This window comes from Zeugodacus cucurbitae, chromosome 5, assembly GCF_028554725.1.
Source record: "Zeugodacus cucurbitae isolate PBARC_wt_2022May chromosome 5, idZeuCucr1.2, whole genome shotgun sequence".
NCBI classification, from domain to species: domain Eukaryota; kingdom Metazoa; phylum Arthropoda; class Insecta; order Diptera; family Tephritidae; genus Zeugodacus; species Zeugodacus cucurbitae.
The window spans coordinates 37,053,512-37,078,459 of NC_071670.1; the positions used below are offsets into that span (position 1 = coordinate 37,053,512).

The 24,948-nt window shown below is 31.1% G+C and overlaps 2 protein-coding genes across 16 annotated transcripts in view; one reads left to right on the plus strand and one right to left on the minus strand.

Moving 5' to 3' along the window:
• Positions 1 to 12,048, minus strand: part of LOC105218300 (neurobeachin) — a 297,208-nt gene extending 285,160 nt beyond the window's left edge. For all 5 annotated transcript variants that reach the window (XM_054231151.1, XM_054231148.1, XM_054231152.1 and 2 more), the window contains exons 1-2: positions 11,502 to 12,048; positions 7,292 to 8,596 (exon numbers count right to left, since the gene is read on the minus strand). In XM_054231151.1, coding sequence (XP_054087126.1) covers positions 7,292 to 7,450 — 159 coding nt within the window. In that variant the 5' untranslated portion in view covers positions 7,451 to 8,596; positions 11,502 to 12,048. The remainder of the gene's footprint in view (positions 1 to 7,291; positions 8,597 to 11,501) is intronic.
• A 389-nt stretch (positions 12,049 to 12,437) lies between these two features.
• Positions 12,438 to 22,434, plus strand: LOC105218278 (cytoplasmic dynein 1 intermediate chain). Of its 11 annotated transcripts, none has more exons than XM_054231123.1 (11): positions 12,438 to 12,543; positions 13,043 to 13,266; positions 13,329 to 13,475; positions 13,554 to 13,681; positions 14,506 to 14,538; positions 15,021 to 15,041; positions 16,193 to 16,240; positions 20,377 to 20,532; positions 20,601 to 21,365; positions 21,431 to 21,591; positions 21,666 to 22,434. In XM_054231123.1, the coding sequence occupies exons 2-11, from the start codon at positions 13,112 to 13,114 to the stop codon at positions 22,017 to 22,019; spliced, it is 1,968 nt and encodes a 655-aa protein (XP_054087098.1). In that variant the 5' UTR covers positions 12,438 to 12,543; positions 13,043 to 13,111; the 3' UTR covers positions 22,020 to 22,434. The 11 variants fall into 11 exon arrangements, with proteins under 11 accessions (XP_054087098.1, XP_054087099.1, XP_054087103.1 ...); XM_054231124.1 differs by having other exon boundaries at positions 20,380 to 20,532; XM_029044167.2 differs by having other exon boundaries at positions 12,522 to 12,656.
• Positions 22,435 to 24,948: the final 2,514 nt, after the last annotated feature.

Consider the following 24,948-nt stretch of genomic DNA (forward strand, 5'->3'; position numbering starts at 1 on the left):
CTTTCTACCTTTTCTGCACCACGTCAGCTGCATGTTTACCCTATTTACTTGATGGTGAAGAGTGAGCTTAATTGAAAATTGTACTTTTGTGTTTCACGTCAACCGCAGCTAAAAGCAACGAAACAGCCAAAACACGCCCCCCGAGAACAGAGGGTTGGGATTGTGCAAATACACACGAATGGCAATATTTATCAATGTAGATATGTTTGCACAAGTATATTATTGTATTCTTTTGAAGTCAATTCTTTTAAATATTCATTAAACATAACAATGATGTTACGGGTGTTCCAAAACAAAGGTGAGTCGTGGCTCGTGAGTTGTTGTGAGTCGTGCAAGTGGCTTCATTTCTGGTAGGGGAATAACCGTGGAGAGAAGAAACTTTAAGTCTTAACCGAAATATTCGATTTATAGCAATAAAAGAGAGCTATAGTGTGTGGGAACTATCGGATCTTCGAAACAAAAAATGGATCTGTGAATCGAAAATTTGTTTTAAACTCTAACTCCTCTTTGTGGAAATATGAAATAGGCGCGTAATTTATAAAAGGGGGCTAGAATTAAAAATCGGCAGAAGCAATTTCTTAAAGAACACTGCACGGTTTGACATTTTTATATCCATGAAACTTGCAAGGTTGCACGATTTAGGCAGAATAACTGTCATATTTTTGTTAAAGACAACACGGCGTCAATTCCATTCCATTCTCCGAATTGTATGAATATTGAATGGTGAATGGTGAGGATAATATTTGATAGAACATAACTTCTTTGGAATCAGCAAACAGAGTAGAATTATCAAGTAGCTCTCACGTGAACTAAGAAAGGGGGTTTACTGGGAACTATAAGACAAGCATGAATAACTTTTAGATCTTATGAGCTCTTGGAGATAACTGAGTCAAAAACGAAACCTTAAATTTACACTAGGAACAACATGACCCTTAAGAGACTTAAATATCTCGGGACAATATTTGGGCGAGGTAGTTATTGGTACTGAAATCCTTAAAAGTAGAATTTTTATACTCTCTCTCTAAGAGAGTATTATAGTTTTGTTCACCTAACGGTTGTTTGTAAGTCATAAAACTAAACGAGTTAGATATAGGGTTATATATATCAAAATGATCAGTGTGACGAGACGAGTCAAAATCCAAATGTCTGTCTGTCCGTGCAACGGATAACTTGAGTAAAAATTGAGATATCTTTCTTGGCACCCTGAGGAGGTTACTTTCGAAAATGGGAAAAATCGGACCATTGCCACGCCCACAAAATGGTGAAAACCAAAAGCCTATAAAGTGTAATAACTAAGCCATAAATAAAGTTATGGCTAAGCCATAAAATTTGGTATGAAGGATCGCACTATGAAGGGGCATATTTGGATGTAATTTTTTTGGATTTTGGACGTGAGCCCGCCCTCAAATAGGTTTTTTGCATATAACTCGCAAACCAATAAAGATATATAAACCAAACTTTCTGCAGTCGTTTCTTTTAGCCGTTTCCTTTTACAGTCCAAAAATGAAAGAAATCGGATAATAAGCACGCCCACCTCCCATACAAAGGTTAGGTTGAAAATGACTAAAAGTGGGTTAACTCACTAACGAGAAACGTCAGAAACACTAAATTTTACAGAAGAAATAGCAGAAGGGAGCTTTACTCAGATCTTTTTACAAAATCGAAAATGGGGCACCGCCCACTTACTCTCTCTCTCAGGAACTACTCGACCGATTTCAATGAAATTCGGTATATAATACTTTCTTAACACCCTGATGACACATGTAAAAAATTGATGAAATCGGTTCATAACGACGACAACTTCCCATATAACTCAATTTTGAATTCCATCTAATTCCTTCACTTTATAATGTATACATAAGGAACCAATGAAGATAGCGGAATAAAACTTTACACAAATAGTACATATCATCTCTGGCTTCACTTGAGAAAAAATTGTCGAAAACGGACTATAACTTTTCAAGGCCCCTGTTATCGAACATGTTGAACTCCGCGCCTAAGGGTAAATTTTAACCGAAAATATGGATAAATCTCTCTGATAATTTAATGTAATTCAGAGGAATTTGTTTATTCTAATAGTGTGTCTCGGTTCCAAAAATTATTAAAATCGGATAATAACATCTCCTAGCTCCCATATACCTAATTATAGGTTTTTCCAAAATACGGTGGGCTTTAATCTGCATATATGTTTTGATTAATATGTGAGATATCTTAGCGAAATTAAGTGAGTGTATAGTCTTGGAGATACTGTACCTTGCTTGTGAAAATGAATGAAATCGGTTCAGGAATTTCCTCAGCCCTCATACACTATATAGGACGATTTTCGTTATTCTATTAAACTTTGTGCCATCTCTTCAATAAATTGCGAGAGTATAAAATGTTCGGTTGCACCCGAACTTAGCCTTTCCTTACTTGTTTGATTATAAGATTAGGCCGAATGATCATAAATGATGTCAAACCCTACAAAAATTAATTTAAAGTGAAGAACCTGAAAATTCAAAAGACAACCACATTCGGACTTAAGATAGCTACGTATTACAAGTTTATTTGGTCAGCAAGAACAATTTCCAAAAGGTTACAGAGGGCACACGAAGAATACTACTCATTCAAAACCTCCCTTCCGCCTCTTCGTTTCGGACAACACTAACACGTTTTATCGCCAAACTATCTTAATACCTATGTAAACTTCTACGACTTCATTAGCACCTGACAACACTATAGAATGAATATACATAAACACTACCTTTTTCATAGAAATATTTAAGCAAATAATGCACGATATAGCAACGTAAGCGATTACGCATACGAATATGGATATGCCGCCAAAATGAAGCTGCCGAGTATTATCGGAGAGAATACGAGTATACGAGAAACAGAGAAAAACGAGAAAAAAGCGATGGTGACCGATCACGCTACAATAAACAAGAAAGGCGCTGTGGCAAAACGGTGAAGAGTGAGCGAAGGTGTAAACGAAGAGCGCAGGGAAGGGAAATACCTAAAGCACACGCACACAGAGATATACAAAAAACCGGCCGGTTGTGTTTGCTGTTTTATGACGACGACTACATATGTGTATATATAGTACATACAAATAACCATAGAATTCTGATAACAAACATGTGGGGAGAATATCCAAATCAAAACGGAATGTCAAAGAATGATAAGATAATAAACGAGTGGTGATGATGATGAAGCGAGCAGCAAAGAATCTGACTTTGTATTTCACTGCGGTCGCTAAATACAGCAAAAGTGATTTTTCAAGCATTTTTTGCTTACATGTGTATAAAATATTGAAATACATATTTACACAGGCAAGTGCAAGCAGAGGGGAATGAGAAAATATATAATTACCTTGCATTTTTTGCACACAACATAGAGAGCAATAGAGAAGAGATTTGATGTGAAGAAAATGCAAAATACATTGACGAATATTGTATAAAAAAGTTTAAGAGAAAAAAATGTATAAACAATAAATATTTATGAAATATGTGACATCAATGGGAACATATTTAGCGTCGTTGGCATTCGAGCAGCTTTCAAGTTCAATTCTTGCAATTTTTTGTAGACGATATTGACTTTTGAAGCAAAACAATAACAAGATATTTCTGTTAACATCTTCTCAGTGGAGTGAGTGACAGCGAAACAAGAAAGCTCGGCTATTTTGCAGAGTTCTGGAAGGTGGATTATAGAATTAGTTTTAAAAAAGCAAAAAAAAATATCTAAATGTATAGTTTAAAAAAAAAAAAACAACCGCAGCGAACTTCGTTTAAAATATTTCAAAAAGGCGGAGGTCATCAAGAAATTCGTTCACACATTCCTTTTGTTTTTTGAAGCATAAAGTACTTTGATTATCTAAAAGAATGGACATAACTGATCACTATGAAACGTAGGGTTATCTATCCAAATTAATAGATTAATGAAATATTTATGAAAAACCAATTTTAAACTGTACTAAAAATAATACATTTAATTTATTCGACAGAAAAAAATTACAATTTTTGTTAGACACTATTTTTGCACTCGCTTACATAAGAACCTGCCTTCTATTCTGTTAAGGAACTACAAAAATGTTATAATGAAAAACAAATGTCTAACTGTTGTCGTGTCAAGAGAAAATTAAGTTCGTGACAACATTATAATTGGTGTAGAAATTAGGAAAGAAATAATATTTTCACTGTTTAAAAAGCAATATTCCGACATTGAATCATCATATGATTTCAGATACTGCTAAGAAACAACACTGTAGCTTTAAGAAGTGCTATAGTTATACAATTAGATCTCAACTTCCCTTGAAAGATGTTACAAAATGATATTCTGTAATCGAAGTTAACCTCACTTTCAAGTCATCTGAATTTTCATTCTCACTGTATAGTCCAAGTGGCATCGAACAGATCGAGACTTATGTTTATGAACTAGATTTTTATTAACATGAATTGTATTGCTGATCAGACCTATGGACAACTTAATGGAAATACCTGATTGTATTAAGTATGCCACACATCAGCATAATTGAAAACTAAAGACATGTTTGGGACTCAGTATTGAATTTTCAGTTCTTATGATAATTAAAGCAATAAAAAGAAATCTGAAATAATATTGTTCCTAGTATAGATTACAACAAGACAACTTATAAATTAAAAAAAAATATAAATAAAAAAATATATATATTATAAAAAATTCTAAATAACAATATTGACGAATCGAACAAACAACTGGTATAAACTATTAGTAAACTGGCACAATAAATTAGAAAGAGCATAGTAAACGAATATACGGCTTTACTAAAAGAATGCTTCCTAATGAATTCGTGCAAATTTTTGCGCAGATTTTCACACTAATATGCAAACTGGTATAAAAATAGAAATTCTATAATTGTCAAACATTCCAGTGTACTGCATACTGTATATATAATACTATATGAACAAAGTGTCAATATACATACTATACATTGCTATGAGCACGTGCTTATAAAATCATTTAAATTATGTATATGTATGGCAATCAGAGTAATATTTACAGAATTCCATTCATTCGAAGGAAATGGAATTTGAAAATTTTGAAAAAAAATAAAAATTTTAATTGAATAATTGCCATGCTAGTTGAGCATTTCGTTACATTTAAACCAAAATTTAGAACGAACTTTTTTGAGTTCTTGTCCTAGTTAAGGCAGTAGTCTGCTTTAGAAGCCGGTAAACAGCGTTCTTTTAGTAATTTTTTTTTTTTTAAGGGAAAAACAATATTTATTATTAAAAAACATTGAAACTTTTTCAAAGTTGTAAGTATTTTTTTGGAGCGCCTGGAGTCTGCACTTATAAATCGGTGCCGGAGATGGAGGTCGTGCGATGCATCTGAAACAGTCGAACCATTTTTTTTTTATTTTTTATAAGTTTATTTTCTTTATTAACTAAAAAAATACCGAAGAAGTTACAAAATTCCAAATTTTTTCGAAGTTTGAAAAAAAAATTCACTTTTTTAAGCAAAAAAATTTACTTTAAGTTGCAAAACAAGTAGTTTAAATAATACTTTTGTCCAACTTTTTTAGTTCAAATAGAAGATAATTTAATACTGAAGCTAGATCACTTTGTTTTTTTTCGATCGGACATATATTCTTTTTGCTATCGCCGGCACCGTTTTCTAACACTTTTGAAAATGAAAACTCGAGAAAACACGCTTTAAAGGTCTGCCTGAGCATTCGCACCTGCTCGACGCTCGGCCACTAAAACTGCTCTAGCTTTGTAAATATGTCGAATTGGCCTCTGGAATTTTAAAGACATATTCTTGGATAGTTTTGGAAGAGATTTAAAACAAAACAAAAAAATCGATTTTTTGAAGCCTGTAAAGTAGACTACTGCCTTAAAGAAATTAAATGTGAAAGCAAACTTTACATTACATGTGAAACAAAAATTTTCCAGTTAAAAGCAGTGCAAGAGAGTGTACGGAGACCTCACTACAATAAATTTATCACTTGGTACTCTAACTATATTTAATTATACCAGTTTAGTGTATTTATACCAGTTTGTTCGATTCACCACGATTTTATTTAGGTTGAAAAATCCGAAACAGACATTCTAACAAATATTTTTTGTAAGCAAATTAACAAAATGCTCTTCACATTGAAATAATGTACAGATTAATAATTTTATTTTATTGAATTAAGTAGATATCTGCTTGAGAACCTTAATGCATGCAAGTGCATCTTAACCACATTTGCTATTCGTACTTAGTATATAAAAATCTATATATGTAATTGCATGTAACTGGTTCCCGCAGGTTGTGCAAGTACTTGTTTGTCTGGCTGACTCTGGAATTTCGTTGTTAAACTTGTTTGCCGATCGAGTTTTTCAGTTTAATTGAAAGTGAAACTGGCATGAGCACAAGTACATCCCTTTTGGCTGCGTAAATAGTCACGCAAATGTGCATGCAAACCTACATACTTATGATGAAACAAATGCGGAATTTTTGGCTCGAACGATTGGGCAAAAGCACACTTGCCCACAAAACTCGTTTAACAGTAGGACTCGAAGCGGACTTTTATTTTATGTATTGTTTTAGGCTCTAAATATATTAAAATATATATAATTGGCATTTTTGCTTAACGAGATGTGGTTTAAAATAAAAAAAAAATATTGGAAGGTCGTAAAATATATATTTATGTATGTTTTATATATACGCCTCTGAATAGATGAAAAGATTTTTTTCTAGTACTGCATAAAAAATCCAATTATTTATTATATTATCACATGCTATTAGATGTTATACTTCTGAGATCACCAACGAATTTAAATGTGTTCAAAGATATATTTTTATCGGCTTATACAATGTTACCGGGAACATCTTAGGAAGCTATTTGTTTCAATATGTTATGTCGAAAAAAAGTAAAGGGATGGGATTGATTTTAAATTCAGTGGTCAAATATCCTATATTTTTTAATAAAGTTGCTTTTTTCCAGACCTTAAAATTTGTTCTCTTCTTTCCTTAACCTCAATTCTTTATTTTTTTTATCAAAAAATCCAGTTTGTTGCTTAAGTCTTTTGTTTTCTGCGATCGGTTTTGGAACAATAAAGCATAATACAAACAACTATAAACTAATTTGTTTGCGTCGAAACATACATTTTAAATATAATAATAGTTTATAAATATATAAACTCTAAAGATTAGAATTTATAAAGCATTTCAGCCATGAAGAGATTCAGCGTATCATATTTTTTTGGATTTTAAACACTAAAACAACCATTTACCTAATAAATTTCTTTAATTACAATAAATTATAGAATAACAAACATTCACTTACCAAATGTAAAACCGTGTTGACGACCTCCCGATTGGTCACCTGACCAACCTCGATCAGTCCGATGAGAACGGCGAACTTCAGATTGTCGGCGGTGGTCATCCTGACGATTTCGTCTGGCCGCTTAATATCACTAAACGGCGGACGTATTATGTCCGCCATTTTGTAAGTTTTATATATTATTTAGTATTTAAAACAGTTTGATTTAGTTTGCACACACAATTTTCGGTGTTTTTTCGGTATTTTCAAAACACACACACACACAAATTCAGATAATGCACAAATCCAAATATATCGTATATTTGAATTAAATAATTTTTTATTGATTTCAATTTTTATTTTTCAAATTTTTTTTTTTTTTGTGACACACTAAATAATGAAATTGGTATTAGGTTACACTTTTCAATTTGAATTTATTTGGGGCACACATGATGCACAACATATATGTTACATATTAATTACTGAAATACATTTCAAATGCAAGGGGTTTTGATAATTGGATGGATGCAAAGGACGCACAACAGAGATTTTGATAGAGACACTTTAGACGGAAATTGGGTGTGAATTATTTAGTTTTTGATTTTTTTACAGAATTTTACACAAATTATGTAATATGTATGTATGTATTAGTGTAAGTAACACGCTTAAGCTGTCAGCGTTAGTTAATTACGCACTAATTGGTTGATTAAGCGTTTGTAATACGCATAGATTTGATTAATTTATTTGCAAGCACTAATAACACATTTAAATGTTGCGATTAAGTTATTGCGTTTATTATTAATAATTAAATATTTAGTATTAATTATGTAGGTTGTTGTGCAAAGATATATCGATTTGTATATATTTTTACAATTTTTAAAACTTTTAATTTATTTTTTTTATTATTAAGCGTTAGTACTTTTATTTAATACTTGAATTGGTTAACACAAGCACATTTAAGATTACGCTTAATTTTTTTTTTTAACAAGCAAGCGATGATTTGTTGCTTATTTAATGGGAGGGAATAGCGATAAGTACCTTGTTTTTTTTTTTGATTTAAGTAGGTATGTATGTATATGTAAAGAATTTAAAATATTTTAAAGGTATTTAGATATATACATATATGATTTTGAAATATATGTATGATTTAATTATCTGTTACTGCGTTGTTTAGACACGTTTCTAAATTTTAGGTTTTCTGCGTTTTACTTTATATTAGCATAACATTTCAAACACTATTTAAGTAATTTTGCATTCAAAGGATTTTTCAATGCGCTCAAATTAAGTGATTATAAGGACAGCCGGTCAAAGAGATTATCACACAAGGTGCTGAAAAGAAAAAGAAAAAACATAAATTTGAAATTATTTGGGGACACATGAAAATTAGATAAAATATGAAAAATATTTACTTTACATTAATTGAAAAATGTGCACATAATTTTTGTATTTTTATTTTTTAGCATTTTTGCATTATTAATAATTTTAATTTATTTATTTATTTTTTTCGTTTTTAATTATTTCATTATTTTCTATTATTTGTTTGTCTTATTTTTTTATTTCATTAATTTCTATTTTTTTACGTTTTTTTTTATTATTTTTATGAAAGTGTCAGCGTATGGCTTCCGCATTTCTCCAACGCATTTATTTACACACATTCATTTAAGTATATTTAAGTACAAATGTGCAACTAATTGGTAATTACAATGTGTTCTAGAATTTCACAACAATAACAAAGGTGGTGTGAAAAAATGTGGGTCAAATATCTCAAATTGTATGTTTATTTATTTAAAGTGGCTTACAGAATATCAATAAATAAATAGAAAACAATATAATGCACATTCAATTAACCATACATATGTACAAAATAAACTCACGTGCCATTTTAAATTTTGTTTCTTTTATAGATGTTAAATTATATTATTAATAGTAATAAATAATAGTAAACATAAAAAATTACACTAAAATATTTGACTACACTACAATTACGCAAATTAATGATTTAACAAGGAAAACTAAAAAAATATTAAAAATCACCGTATACTGTAAGACTTTCAAATTAAATGTAATATGTAGTATTGTTTCTCGTTGTTCTTCACTAATTTTCAAATAAAATATCATAAATAATAATAAAAATTGTTAACACAGAACTAATTTTAAATTATTTTAATAATTTAAACATGAAAATATTTCATAAAAATTCAATAACTCAAAGCACGACTTGTGGCTATTTATTCATAGTACAATAAATTATTTTAAAAATATTAGAACAATTAGATTATTTACACTTATGTACAAGTGTAAGCATATTTATTGTAGATATGAATATATATTTAATTTTTTAATTAACTTGAATTTTTTATCAGTAAAAAGCTGAAATAAATTACTAACAATGAGCGTTATTTTAAATGCATGGTGTATTGTATGCAACGTTTTCTTGAAATAGTTTTTTTTTTTAATTGTTTATTTGTAATATTATATATTCCGAGCACTTGAAACCGTCGTTTATACAACAATTAATCGTTTTCTAAATTTTATTTAATTTATAATTCATTCATATGTTTGTATTGATTTGTTATAATTTATGTTTATATAATTTCACTTATTTCACAATAATTAATTCTATGTAATTAACGAAATGCCGGTTAACACGAAAGCAATTTTTATTAACATTTTTAGAATACCCAGTTTACTGCGCTATCTTTGTCAATACTACACCGTACTAAAAGTCTACATTATAGCAGCGAGTGCCCCAATACTTCAACACTTGATAAAATTTCACATATTACTAAAAAAATTAATATTTCTCTCACTTTGTTATGTATTTAAGTGCAATAAGAGGGCGAGCAATTGCTGGCAGCGCTATTCTCTGACTTGTATTATCTACGCTTTTACCTGTGGAAATAATTTAACTTAATGACAAGTGAACAAATACATTTACATGTGCTAGTATATATTTAATAACAATATAAAATACGAAACTATGTACTTTTGAATATATGTACCAATGCGATACACAGACAAAAATTGTAGTAAAGGGGACTGGAGACACGCGCACGTTTAATGTAAGTTAAAAGAAAAGCCAAAAAACATTTATTTAACGACATGTTTTAGTTTTTGGTTAACAATTTTGCTGCAATCAACTCATTGAACAACTTTTATTTTATGACACCAATTAAGTTTTTTCTATATTTTGTCACTATTCAACACAAAATGTATACGAAACATTCAAAGTATTAGAACACTAAATAAATATGAATGAATTTTTTAAATAATATAAAAAACACAATTTCCCGGCACACAAACGCACCACCGTTACGTAGTCGCACACACCTGCATATTAGCCAAGGCACAGTTTATGTCATTGGAATAACAAGGGATTTTTAGTAACTCATTTCTTCCACTACATTTGTCCGCTTGGATTTTTATTCCTCTGCCATCAACAGCAACTTTACATTGTGCATACATAATATTCTTTAATAATAATTTGTTTTTACGAGTAGCGTGTTGCTAAAGTGTGCCTTCTCGCACGGCAAAGAACGTTGAAAAATCAATGAATGGCAACAACAACAATAATCTGCTAACATAAGTGGCAGTCACTGCAGCAGAGGCGACGACTGCGCAAGCAAAAGCAGTAGAAATGTCGGTAGTTGAGCACATTAAAAATAGAAATAGAAAACTCAACAAAAGCCAGCAATACCGTATGAGACTTGAGATTATTTCATTTTCACGTTAACTTTAACAACTAGCTGTTAAGTTGGCATATAGTTACGAAATCTCTTTCATTTTAACATATAAATTATCCATATGTTTAAATATGATTTAATATATTGTTTTGCACTTCTCTAAACTCTACTCTAAACTTCAAATAAACGTGTTCACTAGCTGCGCTGGAAGTTATGAATCTTACCCCCCGCAATATATACAAATATAGTAAAAACACCCGTACATTGGCAGCAGCGACGCAACGCTGCACGTCAAGGTACGACGTCGACGATGGCGACGGTGGTTGCTACTGCTACTACTACTTTTCCTGTTGTTGCCGTGGTGTAACACACGAATTGGATAGCTCAGTTTTTTTATCCAATTAAAAATTCTTATTTTGTTCTTGTTGTCTTTTTGCAATTCACACACCAGCACCATGCATTCGAAATAACTTAAATGTAATATTTGTGGATGTACATATGTATATACGTTAAATTTTAAATTTACTAATTTGGATTTGTGCTGCTATTACATTTTATGTGCTGTTAGCTTTGCCCGCAAGCGTCGTTAATATAGTACTTTTTGTTCTTTATACACTAAATTTTTTATTTAATTCTGCTCTCTAACCACTTTTTTTGCTTTTTCTTAACTTCCAGTAACACCGCGTCGACTAAACGTTTTTTCACGACGGCGTCAACAGAACTAATACGGCCAAATCCGTTCAACATTCGGTATGAACGTTATCCACATAACTGGGCGTTCCACATTCCACGAAAGTCCAATCAGCATGAAGTTGGCTTTGATTGCAGTGGGACCAATATTCCAATTGGAAAATGTCTCAAAATCTTTTGTTTTGCACCGTGTTTCTTTTGTGCTGACATTCGTTTTTGTTGTCTACAGTTGTCTACCTTAATTTGCAACTGTAAATAGTGGGTATTCACTAAACATAAAGCAAATTAGAAAATTTAATTAATTATTTGCTTGTGATTTTATATTTTAAATTAAAAACTGAAAATATTAAATGAAAATACGTCTTTTGAAATGAAACGTAGGCATTTTGATCACAGATAGAGTATAAATTTAAATTTTTTATTTTTTTTGCTCAATTGAAGTTATTATTTTGATATTTTTACGAAATATAAATATTTTTGAACTTCCGTAACTCGAATCACCGTAATCCAAAAAAAAAACTTCAAGAACGAGAGAGTTCGAGTTATGGAAGGTAATTTGTATGAAATTTAACATCTATTGCCAATTCAAGACTTCGAGTCATGGAGAACTTCGAGTTATAGCAGTTCAACTTACCTACAAAACCATAATATTTAAAAAAATTTGAAAAAATAAGTTTATTCAGTACAGACAATACAAAACTGCGAACTTTGTAAGTAATAAATTTGTTTCAACTGGATTTCTACGCCAATATTTAGAAAATTATTTATCATTGTATATATATAAATAATAACATGAATTTAGCAATTGCTTAATGGCCGCCTTTGTTAATCGTTTCTAAACACTGAGTTATTTTTCACTTTCTACTTCTGTCATTTTCATTCAACGCTGGCAACACCAATAAAGTGAGTAATTTTCAGACGGAGAAAATCGGAGAAATATTTTAGTGGAAAATGTTAATTTAAGTACTTAAATTGCTAAAATATACATATAAATTAATAACAAGCGTGAGAATAAGGTATTTATTTATTGGCACATTAATTGTGCTTACGTTTATCAAGCTTACGAATCTTGAATTGTAAAACGCGAAATATTTCAATATTGATTTTCTGCCACTCGTCAAATCTCGGTGATTTAACTAACTTTGTCCGAAGTGAAAATATGTATTTTAATTTTAATATTTAATAAAAAGTTATTCTTTTTGACACACTCAATCCTATAAAAGTGTTTTGAAGACAAAGGATCGAATTAAACAAATACGTTGTATTGTGTCAAATATGGAGAAAATAATTTACATGCAAATGACATCATCAAATCAGCAACTTATTAGCATTCTTTACAATGAACTTATTTCCGTACACTCATATTTTCTTCGACTAAAATTTTATGTCTAAAACTTTGTAGTTAAAACTGCGAAAACTAAATACTCAACATTGGAGTTAAACTGAAATAGCAAAGGCAACCACTTGCAGCATGGATCGCAAAGCTGAATTGGAACGTAAAAAGGCCAAATTGGCCGCACTCCGTGAGGAGAAAGATCGTCGTAGACGTGAGAAGGAGATGAAGGATATGGAGGAAGCGGCTGGCCGCATAGGTGGTGGTGTTGGCATCGATAAGGATCAGAGAAAGTAAGTGAAAACCACACAGCAGCATTTTTGTAATAAAAGCTATATATTATTATTATAAACAGAGATTTGGATGAAATGCTGTCATCACTGGGAGTTGCGCCCGTTTCGGAGGTATTGTCTTCTTTGTCATCCGTTAATTCGCTAACATCGGACAATTCTAACACGCAAACGCCGGACGCAAGTCTGCAAGCAAATATGAATGGTGTCGGGTAAGTATTTGTTCATAGTAAACATTTTGAAATAATTAATGTAACATTGTTTTTCATACGCTAATTTTGTTACTGCAGCGCTGGTAAAAAGCAACCTTTGAATTTGAGTGTTTACAACGTGCAGGCCACCAACATTCCACCAAAAGAAACACTGGTGTATTCGAAGCAAACGCAAACCACCAGCACCGGTGGACACGAACGTGATGGTGGGTACTACAAATATGTGCACGCACTTGTTTGTTTTTGTTGTTCAATGTTACCAATTATGCGAAAACAAAGTTGATATATTTTCATATATTGCTTAAACTTTTATTATAAAATATTAGAATATCATTTAGTGCTCATTATGAACAAGTTAAACTCCGCTATGGTGTATTCGTTTCTAATTATATATGTTTATTTGCTTTAAGTTTACTATGTGCCCATTGCGGTTGAATAACATATATTTTAGTAGAGGCGAAAATATCATAGGAATTTCTTGCTAATTCCATAATATTTAATACATCCTTATTATCAGAAAGTATATTTTAAACTTCAAAATTCATTACTTTCACATATCATACTTCAAAATATTGCCTTAACCTACAATTTGTCACTGAAATATGTCTGTTCTCCTGCTATACACGCACCACAACAAAAATTGGTACTACATGCGCTAGAAATATATTTGTAAATTCTCATACATAATTTACACAAATATATTACGTGAATATAAAAGTTGTAAATGTGTATGGGCGCATGTTTTGCATACAGAAGTAGTAATATACTATCTATCTACGCATGTACTTTAGTTATGAAACACTTTATTAAGCACATATATGTATGAAGAACACAGTATGCGCTTCAACTATCACGCATTGCAGTGCTATTATATACTCAATATATAAACACATGCATTTTCATTCGGCTATATAACCCGTAAACATTGAGTTACCCCTACAAATTACTTGTATGCAAAACTTGAACAGAAAATCATAATGAAATTAAATAACAAATACAGTTCTTTCTTGCCACTCCTCACCTCTATCAGGATACATGGAGGATTGGTGGAGACCACGCAAAGGTACTGGTATTTATTATTTCAGCAAATCCAAATTGAAATGAAAAAAAAAATTACAAAATATTTTATAAAAAAAAAAATATTTTAACCAAAAAATTATTTTTACAATAAAAAATTATTTTTTGCAAAAAAAAAAAAATTATACATAAAAAATTAAAAAAAAAAAAACGCTTGGTAACTTTATTTCTCACATGCATTTGGCTATTTTTCTACAAATTATGTGCACATGCCCAGCTATTTAGCACTTTTTGGTATTTACAAGTTCTTACTTTACACCCTTCTTGTTTAGTTATTATGTCGAGACACTTTGCCACTTCAATTCATAATTTTAACAGCTTTATATTATTTATTTTTTTATTTAATTTTATTTTTTTTTTATTTTATTTTATTTTTTTTTATTTTTTATTTTATTATAATATTTCACACTTTAAAAACACTTATCTAACAATATCTCTTATCATATTTTGTTTTCATTTTGATTCTAGCTCATGCTACGGATTATTATGGTGAGTTTTGTTTACTTACTTTGTGTATTAAATAACTTTTAGCAATATTTATGAAACATATCATGTATATATCTTCAAGTGTGCACGAACTCTGAATGTGTATCTGCGCGTGTATAGTCATAATTATAATTTTCTATCTTACTTAGTACATTTCTAATCTATAATTATAAAATTTCTTTCATATAATAAATTGTTTTTCCTTTCAAGTGAATAATTAAGTCGTAGTTGTAGCTAAATATTTTTTGTTTCGTTTTTTTTTTTACTCTTTTTGTGCAAATTGATAGTTCACGTGGGTCATCTTAACCCATTAAAACGTACGTATTTTTAAGTTTTCGCCTGTATAATCGATTCACATTATAATTTTTTTTCTCCACCCATTTTATGATTTCGATTTGGTAAATCGACATAATATTCGTTGTTTATAAGTTTGGAAAACAAAAACGTAGCTTAATAAATATTGAATTTTGTAAGTACATTTTCAGTTAGTAAACGGCAGAAGAATGCATTAAGTTTTAAAAGTAATCATTACATATACTATAACAATATTAAAATATTAAAAAACAAATTATAATATTATTTTGCCATACAATGACGTATGTCAAGCCTAGCTTTTAGTTCATTATACTGTTAGATACTCCCCTCGTATACCAATCATTACAAATGTGTTCATTACAAAAACAAAATTGTTAACATTTGCTGGAAGGGCTTTGATTATTCATTTGTTTTTGTGTGCATTAAATCACAAAGTGTACATAATAATAAATTTAAAATAAATCTCTTGCATGCTAATACCTTAAATATTATTATATAGTATATGAGTCTACGCTCTAAAACTGTAAAAGTTAGTTATTATTTTTTTTTAGTTAGCGGACGATCAACACGTTCTGTTTGCTTCAAACAATCTAATTCAATGTTTTATATGCCTTAATAATTGAAATATAAAAATATTTAAACATATATTTTTCCACAATTAAAATATTGTAACAGTTGTGTCTCCTAAGCATTTTGGGGATTTCATAATTTACTTAATTTGCAACTCGACATAATACGTTTTTTTTTTTACTTAAAAACAAAAACATTAAACCAAAAAATCTAGCGAAAAATATCAAAAATTTACTTCAATATCATCTTTATTCTGTATATTTTTCAAGACGAATACAATCTAAATCCGGGTTTAGAGTGGGAGGATGAATTCACAGGTAGGTAACATCTGCTCCAATATTTTATAACAGTAGCGGATCGACATGAAGCAAAATAGGAACGTGACAAATTCTCTACGAAAAAGAAACTAAAATGCAAATTAAAACCAAAAAAGCCTTAAAAGCGAAATTACAGTTTTAGCTGTTGGTAAATAGGCCGTTCTTGATTTAAGTAATAAGATTTTTTTGTATAAGATTTAAGTGTTGCTGAAATTGCCAGTTGAAGCAAGATCTAATCTAATTTAATATGCAATTCAAATTAAAAAAGCTATTTGCTGCCTTAACACATAACTGCTTCTGAGTAAAAAAAATACGTGTAACTGTGCAAACTAAAATTCCTTTTAAGCCTCGCTCCTCCTCCTCGTTTTGTCCCAAACCACCAAGTGCATCCTGTATATGAATCATTAACGCCGAAATTACTCTTTGTCATTAATATGTATATTGTTCATGCAGTCACTACACACTCGCATTTTATAATTAATATTTATAAATATAGCTAACAAAGTAAATAAAATAGTGCAAATAAAGTATTGAAAAATTGTAAAGGAATAGGTATTGAAATAAATAATTATATTTAACTCTTGGATTGAAAAAATTATATATATAGTATTATTTATGAGGACTAGAGTGCTTCCAAAATTAATAGTCAAATAGCATACTTGTATAGTTTTGTAAAAAAAAAAATAATATTATTTATTGAAAAATATAAAGATAAGGCTTTATAGAGTGAGATTAAGGAATATCACATCACATACTTGAGTTTATAACCATTATTAATATAAAGTTTGTCTTTTGGTTTTATAGATAAACAAGAAATTTTTTTTAGTAAATGTAAAAAAAAAAGAATTAAAAAATAATATTTTTTATGAAATATTAATTGCAGCAAATGAAACTGCTGGCAAACTGAGAGACCTTTAAAAGAAATTTTAAAATAAAAAAAAAATAAAATTAATATCAAATATTTTCTTCATGAAGTTTTTTAATAATAACGGTAAATGGATTAAACTAGTTTCTTATTTTTTCGTAATTTTTTTTTTTCAAAATTACAAATAGCAAAAATTATGAATTGATAATAAATTAGGAAAAAAAAAACATTAATAAAAACAACAGGTTCGCTGCTTAAGTCTTTCATATTAACATTTACATAACACAAGCATAGGCTTTATAGACATACTATGTAACAATAAATATTTAAAACAAATAATTTCTTTCTATTTTACTTAAATAATTTATGATTTCATAATTTTTGATCTTAATTTCGAACAATACATCAAAATTAACTTGACAACTTCGTTTTTTATTGTCAGAATATTAAGAAATTTTTAATTTATAGGGTTGAAAGCATAAGTATGTATTAATATATTTAAAGAAAAAATCATTTTAAAACCTTAAACTGTTTTGAAACTTAATTGTTTTTGAGAACCAATAAATTTTCGACAAATTCATGCATTCTATATCATAATAATTCGCAATATCAGTATGCACATACATAAATACATTGCTTTTAGTCATATTAAACGTAAACAAAAAACTTCAAAAATTCAAAAAAAATAAATATTTTCTTTCATCTGGTGCTTTCTCTATACAAACGCAAATCACGCTCACGCTTTTAGAAGCCATTATTAAATAAGTAACCACAATCTAACTATCTCTTTGGCCATTCATCGCGCTTTCCACACCCACATGCCTCAAATGTTGTAAAGCAAAGTGTATACAAAAACAAATATACATACATATATTTTCCTACATCGGACGCTTTATTTGGTCTGTCCCGTTTTAGGCGATGCACTGCATTATTTGCATATACACCATGTATACATATTACATATATATATAAAAAAAATCAACCAAAAATGGTATTTCAAAATCTTGTTTTTTAGGTTATATACAGATATTTGAAATATAAATTGGGTGGAGAAACGTGAATATGATAAGCAAAATAATTGTATTTTAAATATTATAATGAACAAAAATATTTCTTTAATTTATACACGCTCTATTACAATTTTACATATGTTTAATTGGCTCTTGTGTACATTATTTATAGCAACAATAAACACATATACATGCATACAAACGGCAATTATTTGCTGTGTACAGATTTTTTTCCACAGACTTTCACACAGCAAAAGTTAGAGTTAATTTTAAATATATTTTTATGTATGTATTAAGTTTAAAGTGTTATGTAAAATTTACAACAACAAAGTAATAATAATAATAATAGTTTGTACAGTGTATCTAATCTCAATGCATTTTTTGCGCAGACTTACTACAACTCACAACCAAGCACACACACAGTGATAACACCTAACACTTGTTAAAAAATAACAACAAAGTTTTAAGAAATGTGTTTTTTATTAGTTTAAAGTTTGAATAACAACTGTTACTAAAGTGATTTTTTTATTACACATTTTAATATATAACTCAATGGATTTTTAACGGTAAAATTTAATTAAATTAAAAAGTTCAAGTTTAACTTCTCTTAAATATTTTGAAATTTTTACAAAAACAAAAATTGTATTAATTTTTTTATACATTTCCATATATGTATGCGTAATACCACAGCGTTGCAAGAACCTGTTAGTATTTTTCTGCTCTTTGTTTTGTGACGTTTACCATTCATTACCTCACTTATAACATACATATTGGATTATCTTTAACATATTTGCAAGCTTTATATATTTACTTGTGTTTATCTTTTTCACTCACCTTGCACGCTAAGCCGTTTTCCCGCCATAAATATCATTTTCTAAGCCCACAAAATCGAGACTGATAGCAAGAAATTGGAATTTTATACAATATTCTAGAAGGAAATAATAAAATTGAGGAATTTTAATTTTTTTTATGTTAATTAAGGAAAATTATAAGATTTTTTTTCGGGAATTTTAATTATTTTTGTTGTTAAAAATATACAAAAATCATAATTTTTTAGAAACTTTAGAGATTGGCGAACCGAACAAGAAAATAGGCTGGCATTATTGATTAAATATTGAATGGAAAGTGTTTGTACTACTTCGTAGCTTTGTGTTTGGGGTTTGTCTAAAGAATTTGAGGTTATGATTTTCCGAATTTTTTCCTATTAGTCGAATAATTAAAAAAAAATATACATATATCAATATTATTTTACATGTATAATTAGATTTTTTAACTCTGTTAAAAGCAATACGGAGTTGGAATTGAGTCGGTGAAACCCCATTCAAAAGTCTAAATTTAGTTTTTTGTTTTTGCAAACTTCTTTCAAAATACCGGCCAGCAACAGGACTCAAAAAACGACTTGTGAAAAAGTTCCGAATCCAAATCGAAAATGTCTTGTTTTGCACTAGACGTGTACTTTAATCCTTCCATCGATTTAGACTAGCATTATCATACTTATAATTTTTTAACCTAACATATTTTCCCTCCTCACCATAAATTAAATTAATTTCCTTGCATTTGTGAAATCATGAAATAAAGCTAGACCCATCAGAAATTTCATATAACCACAAATTAAATATTTCCTTAAAAGTCCTAATTAAAATACAGAAAATATGAAAAATAAATTTGTGTGCGTCTTACAAGTTTTTAAACTCCCTCGAGCAATTTGCAAGCATTTTGTAATAAATATTTTCTATTATGTTAACAAAACTATACCAAAACTACAAAAAAAGGAGAGAAAAAATTAATTTTTTTGAGGTTATGTCACTCCTTCGAACCCTGCGGTTTTTGTTAAAGTAAACAAATAAAAGAAATAAATGTAAATACCCCACTTATGTACGTATGTCTATAACACAAACTCACAATGCGCACGAAATTGCTTTTTTCTACACACTTTCATGCAACAACAGTAAAATTTACTTTCAAAATTGGAAAACTTAAAAGAATATTAAACATTAAAATTCATGCTGTGCAGAAAAGCCAATTATATACATATTGCCGATTTGTAAGAGAAAATCTCAAAAATACACTAAATCTTTTTGCATATAACAAATAAAATCTGAGGCGCGTCTAAAAAGAAATGAAAACGAAACAAAGCCAAAAATTAAGAATTGCGCTACAATTGAGCAAGAAAGTAGAATTGTTCCTGTTCTGTCGATTGTCATGTTCCTCTAGCTGTGTTAGTTTTGTACATTAAACAGTGCTTGCATTTGATGCCCAAGGAGATGACGAAGAGAGTTCGCTGCCACATCTGGAGCATGGTTTCACTTCGAAGTTGCCACCCGGCTACTTGACGCACGGTCTGCCAACGGTGAAGGATGTCGCACCAGCCATAACACCACTGGAGCAGAAGAAGGAGCAGGAGGAGAAAAAGGAGAGTAAGTAGAAATGCACATATAACCTATAAAATTATCTCCTTATGCTCATTTCAATATGTTCTTTGCAGTTAAGGAACTTTCGGAGGAGCAGAAACAGATGATCATACTCACCGATGAATTCCAACATTTCATGCTACGCGCCGGTCGCATCGTTGAGCGCGCACTCTCCGAGAGTGTGGACATTTATACGGATTACATTGGCGCCGGCGACAATGAAGATACGAACGACGAGAAGACACACGCACGTTTGTCCCTGAATCGGGTGTTCTACGACGAACGTTGGTCGAAGAATCGTTGCATCACCTGCATGGATTGGTCAACACATTTCCCGGAATTGGTGGCGGCCTCCTATCACAACAACGAGGAGAGTCCCAACGAACCCGACGGTGTTGTTATGGTTTGGAATACGAAATACAAGAAGCATACACCGGAGGATATTTTCCACTGTCAAAGCGCTGTGATGTCAACATGTTTTGCTAAATTCAATCCGAATATAATATTGGGCGGCACATACTCGGGTCAGATTGTGCTTTGGGATAATCGTGTGCAAAAACGCACACCAATGCAACGAACACCACTAAGCGCAGCCGCACATACACATCCAGTCTATTGTTTGCAAGTTGTTGGCACACAAAATGCTCACAATGTTATCTCGATCTCTTCGGATGGCAAGCTGTGCTCATGGAGTTTGGATATGTTGTCGCATCCACAGGACACGCTGGAGTTGCAACAGCAACGTCCATCGAAATCAATTGCGGTCACTGGTATGGCATTCCCGGCGAATGAGATTAACAATTTGGTGGTGGGCAGTGAGGATGGTTATGTGTACTCAGGTGAGGCAGACGGTAGATGTTTGCTTTTAAATATAAAAAATTATAAATTTTCTGCTTCCCACCAGCTTGTCGTCATGGTTCACGCACTGGCGTAAATGAAGTCTTCGAAAAGCACTTGGGACCGGTAACAGGCATCTCCACACACTACAACCAATCGTCGCCGGACTTTGGACATCTCTTCCTAACTTCCTCCATCGATTGGACCATTAAACTCTGGTCCATGAAGGTTGGTTGCAATGTTACCTCTGGCTTAAGCATTTATAATAATATTAACATGAATTCCATTTCAATCGTTTCTAGGACACTAAACCCTTATACTCATTCGAAGATAATTCAGACTATGTCATGGATGTCGCATGGTCGCCCATTCATCCGGCACTCTTTGCTGCTGTCGATGGTAGCGGTCGTCTTGATTTATGGAATCTAAATCAAGATACTGAAGTACCCACAGCATCGGTTATGGTTGCAGGTGCGCCAGCGCTTAATCGTGTATCGTGGACACCGTCTGGTCTGCACGTGACTATCGGCGATGATACAGGCAAACTGTACGTTTACGATGTCACCGACCATTTAGCGCAGCCGTCACGTGATGAATGGTCGCGCTTCAATGCGACACTCAATGAGCTCAAAATGAATCAAAGCGATGATGTTTAAATCAAAACAAAGCAACACAATACACAAAAAAATATTGCATTCACAATTGCGTGGTATAATGCTAAATATATTGATTTCCAAAAAGACTTAATTGATAACCTACTACTATGGCGACTTAATATGTATGTGAAGTAACAGTAATATTAGCTGCGTTGTCAAAGGAAAGGTCTTGAACAATTCATTTAATGAATTATGCACATATAATTTGTAACTAATTCCTCTGTATCTACATACAACAATAAGTTAAAAGATTTTTACAAAACAAAAAAATTAAAACATTTAATGCTTTTTTTTTAATTGTAAAATGCTCGCGCTTGTTTGTAAGAAAGCAGTGCTTGAGTACTAAGTATTAATTAATTTAAATTTTCTTATTTTTCAATAAAATTGTGCTTTAGTAGTATTATCTTCTTTTGAATTTTTTCTAAATTTTATTCTGTGTTTTATACGTATTTATATAATTAAAACTTTATCGTTTTCAAATCTCAACTAAAAACAGGAAAGGGAGTACGTTTTATAGGCAGCTTAAATGTGTGAGCGCAAATAAATACTAAAGTAAAACTAATATGAATATTTACGTATATTTAAAGTATAAAGATTTATTGAGAAACGATATATAAATATAAATGAAGAAAATTTATGCTGAAAACGTATAATGCTATTATTTACTTTATTCCTATTTGTTGTTGTTATGGGCAAAGTAGTCGCTTTTCAGTAGTTGTTGACTTTGGGATCTAACGAAAGTTCAGAATAATGTCGATGCTTCGGTAGAGAGAAATCAATGGAAACGGAATATGTTTGACGGTTATATGATTCCGAAATGAGTTTACAGTTTAGAGCCAGTCCTGAGACACCCAAAGAGTCTGCAAATTACAGAACGTTCTAAAACAATTACGAAAATTACGAAATTATTTACGAAAGCTTCGGATTTCATGTTTTTACTTTGTTGAAGTAAATGAGTATATTTCCTACAGTTAATACTATACGAAAGCAGTTTTTAAGCTCATCTATTGAAATAGAATAAAAGGTGAGGAGGAACCTGAAACAGTTGATGTTTTAGATTTGGCTCAATATATTTTGCTTCTCAAATTCTTCAAAACTCTTATATATCTTTAGCTTAGATGAATTGCATCTAGCTTATCGCCCACTTCAAAGCTAAGGTATACAGCTTTGACATCTCGACGTTCGCATTTTATACGCAATGTAAGTATTTTGGCCTTGGACCTTTATTAGCATTATCAAGTATGCTGGTCCATATCAACCACAGATGCAATGAATAAGCAGATCGAACTTGATCGATCCTTGAACTGTAAACTATTATATACGGTTGTTCTTAACTGAAGTGAGGCCTATTGGTTATGATTCGCGAGCTTTCTGTTTTCTGTCAATGTTAGAAAATAGTTGCTAGAGTTAAAGGGTTTTTCAAACGGGCACTACAAAAGTAGACCGATAGACAGCAAACGACGCCATATTTTTACCCGATCTTTTGACATTTCTCTTCAGCAAGCTTTGTCATTTCATCATGGAAAGATATACGATCCAACAACGAGTCGAAAGTATTAAAATGTACTACCGAAATTCGGTAGCGCTCGATGTAAGAGTGGAAAAAAATTTAAACCCACAGGCACAGCACAAAATGTTCACGTGCCAGTGAGACAAAGAAGTGGCCGTAGTGACGAGAATATAGCTGCCGCTTGTGCATCAATTGTGAAAGACCCAAGTCAGTCTCTCACACGTGGTTCTCAAGCGATGGGCATCTATGTGACGTCATTGTGGTGAATTCCGCGAAAAGAACTTGACCTACATCCTTACAAGATCAAATTGACGCAAGAACTGAAGCCGCTTGACCACAAGAATCTTCGTATGCTCGTGAGTTGGGCTGGGCAACAACTTGAAAATGATCCGGATTTTCATCGAAAAATCATCTTCAGCGATAAGGCTCATTTCTGGCTGAATGGCTTCGTCAATAAGCAAAATATGAGTTATGGGTCACCAATCTGAGTCACCATTGCATCCCGGTTTGGTGCGGTTTATAGGCTGGCGAGGTCATTAGGCTGTACTTCTTCTGTGATGATCAAGACTGGCACATTACTGTGATTAGGAATCGCAACCGCTCAATGATAACCGAATATTTTTGGCCCGAATTGGATGATATAGACGGCGCCACACAGCGAATGTCCGTGGTGGCCATTTAAAAGAAATCGAGTTCCATTATATATGTACAGCATCAAATGTACTTTCACAGGAATGAAGAATGTCATTGATATTCCAAACCGTTTTGTTTTATTATTGAAATACCCTTTTTAAAATCTAACCTGTTGCTTCTTACGCACGGGTTCAACTCTCAAGCGATCGGTAGTCGATATTCCCATCGTCATTAGCTTCTTAAGTTTGAGTCCAACATACCAGCGATCAGTAGTCGGCATATTAGGAAATGTTGGACTTTTTAATTCACCAATTTTAGAAGCCATTTAAACTCGTTAATGCATTTAATAATGAGAATATGTAATTACGTTTTCAATGTTTAAATATAAACAAATATTGTTAATTTCTTATTAGAAATCAACAAATATAATTAAAGTAAGAAATCGAATACAATACATTGTTATTCCCATCGCTTGGAAGTCGAGTTTATAATTTGCGAGCATCTTTAGTTAATAAAAAATAATAATTAATAGGTTTAGTGGAGTGAATCAGCAATTTGTGTCTGCTAGGGATATAAGGTATATACATACATAGTTGATATTGGGATAATGATATTATGCATATTGCTAAAGGATTACAAAGTGATATGGAACAGATTACCTTACTAGTTGCTGGCTTAAAGCAACTTTAGTTGTTATGTAAAATTATAGAATCGGGGTATATGTATAATAGATATGCCATCGTTGTGTCCGAGACTACTATAGCTCTCGCTTTATAAGACAAAACC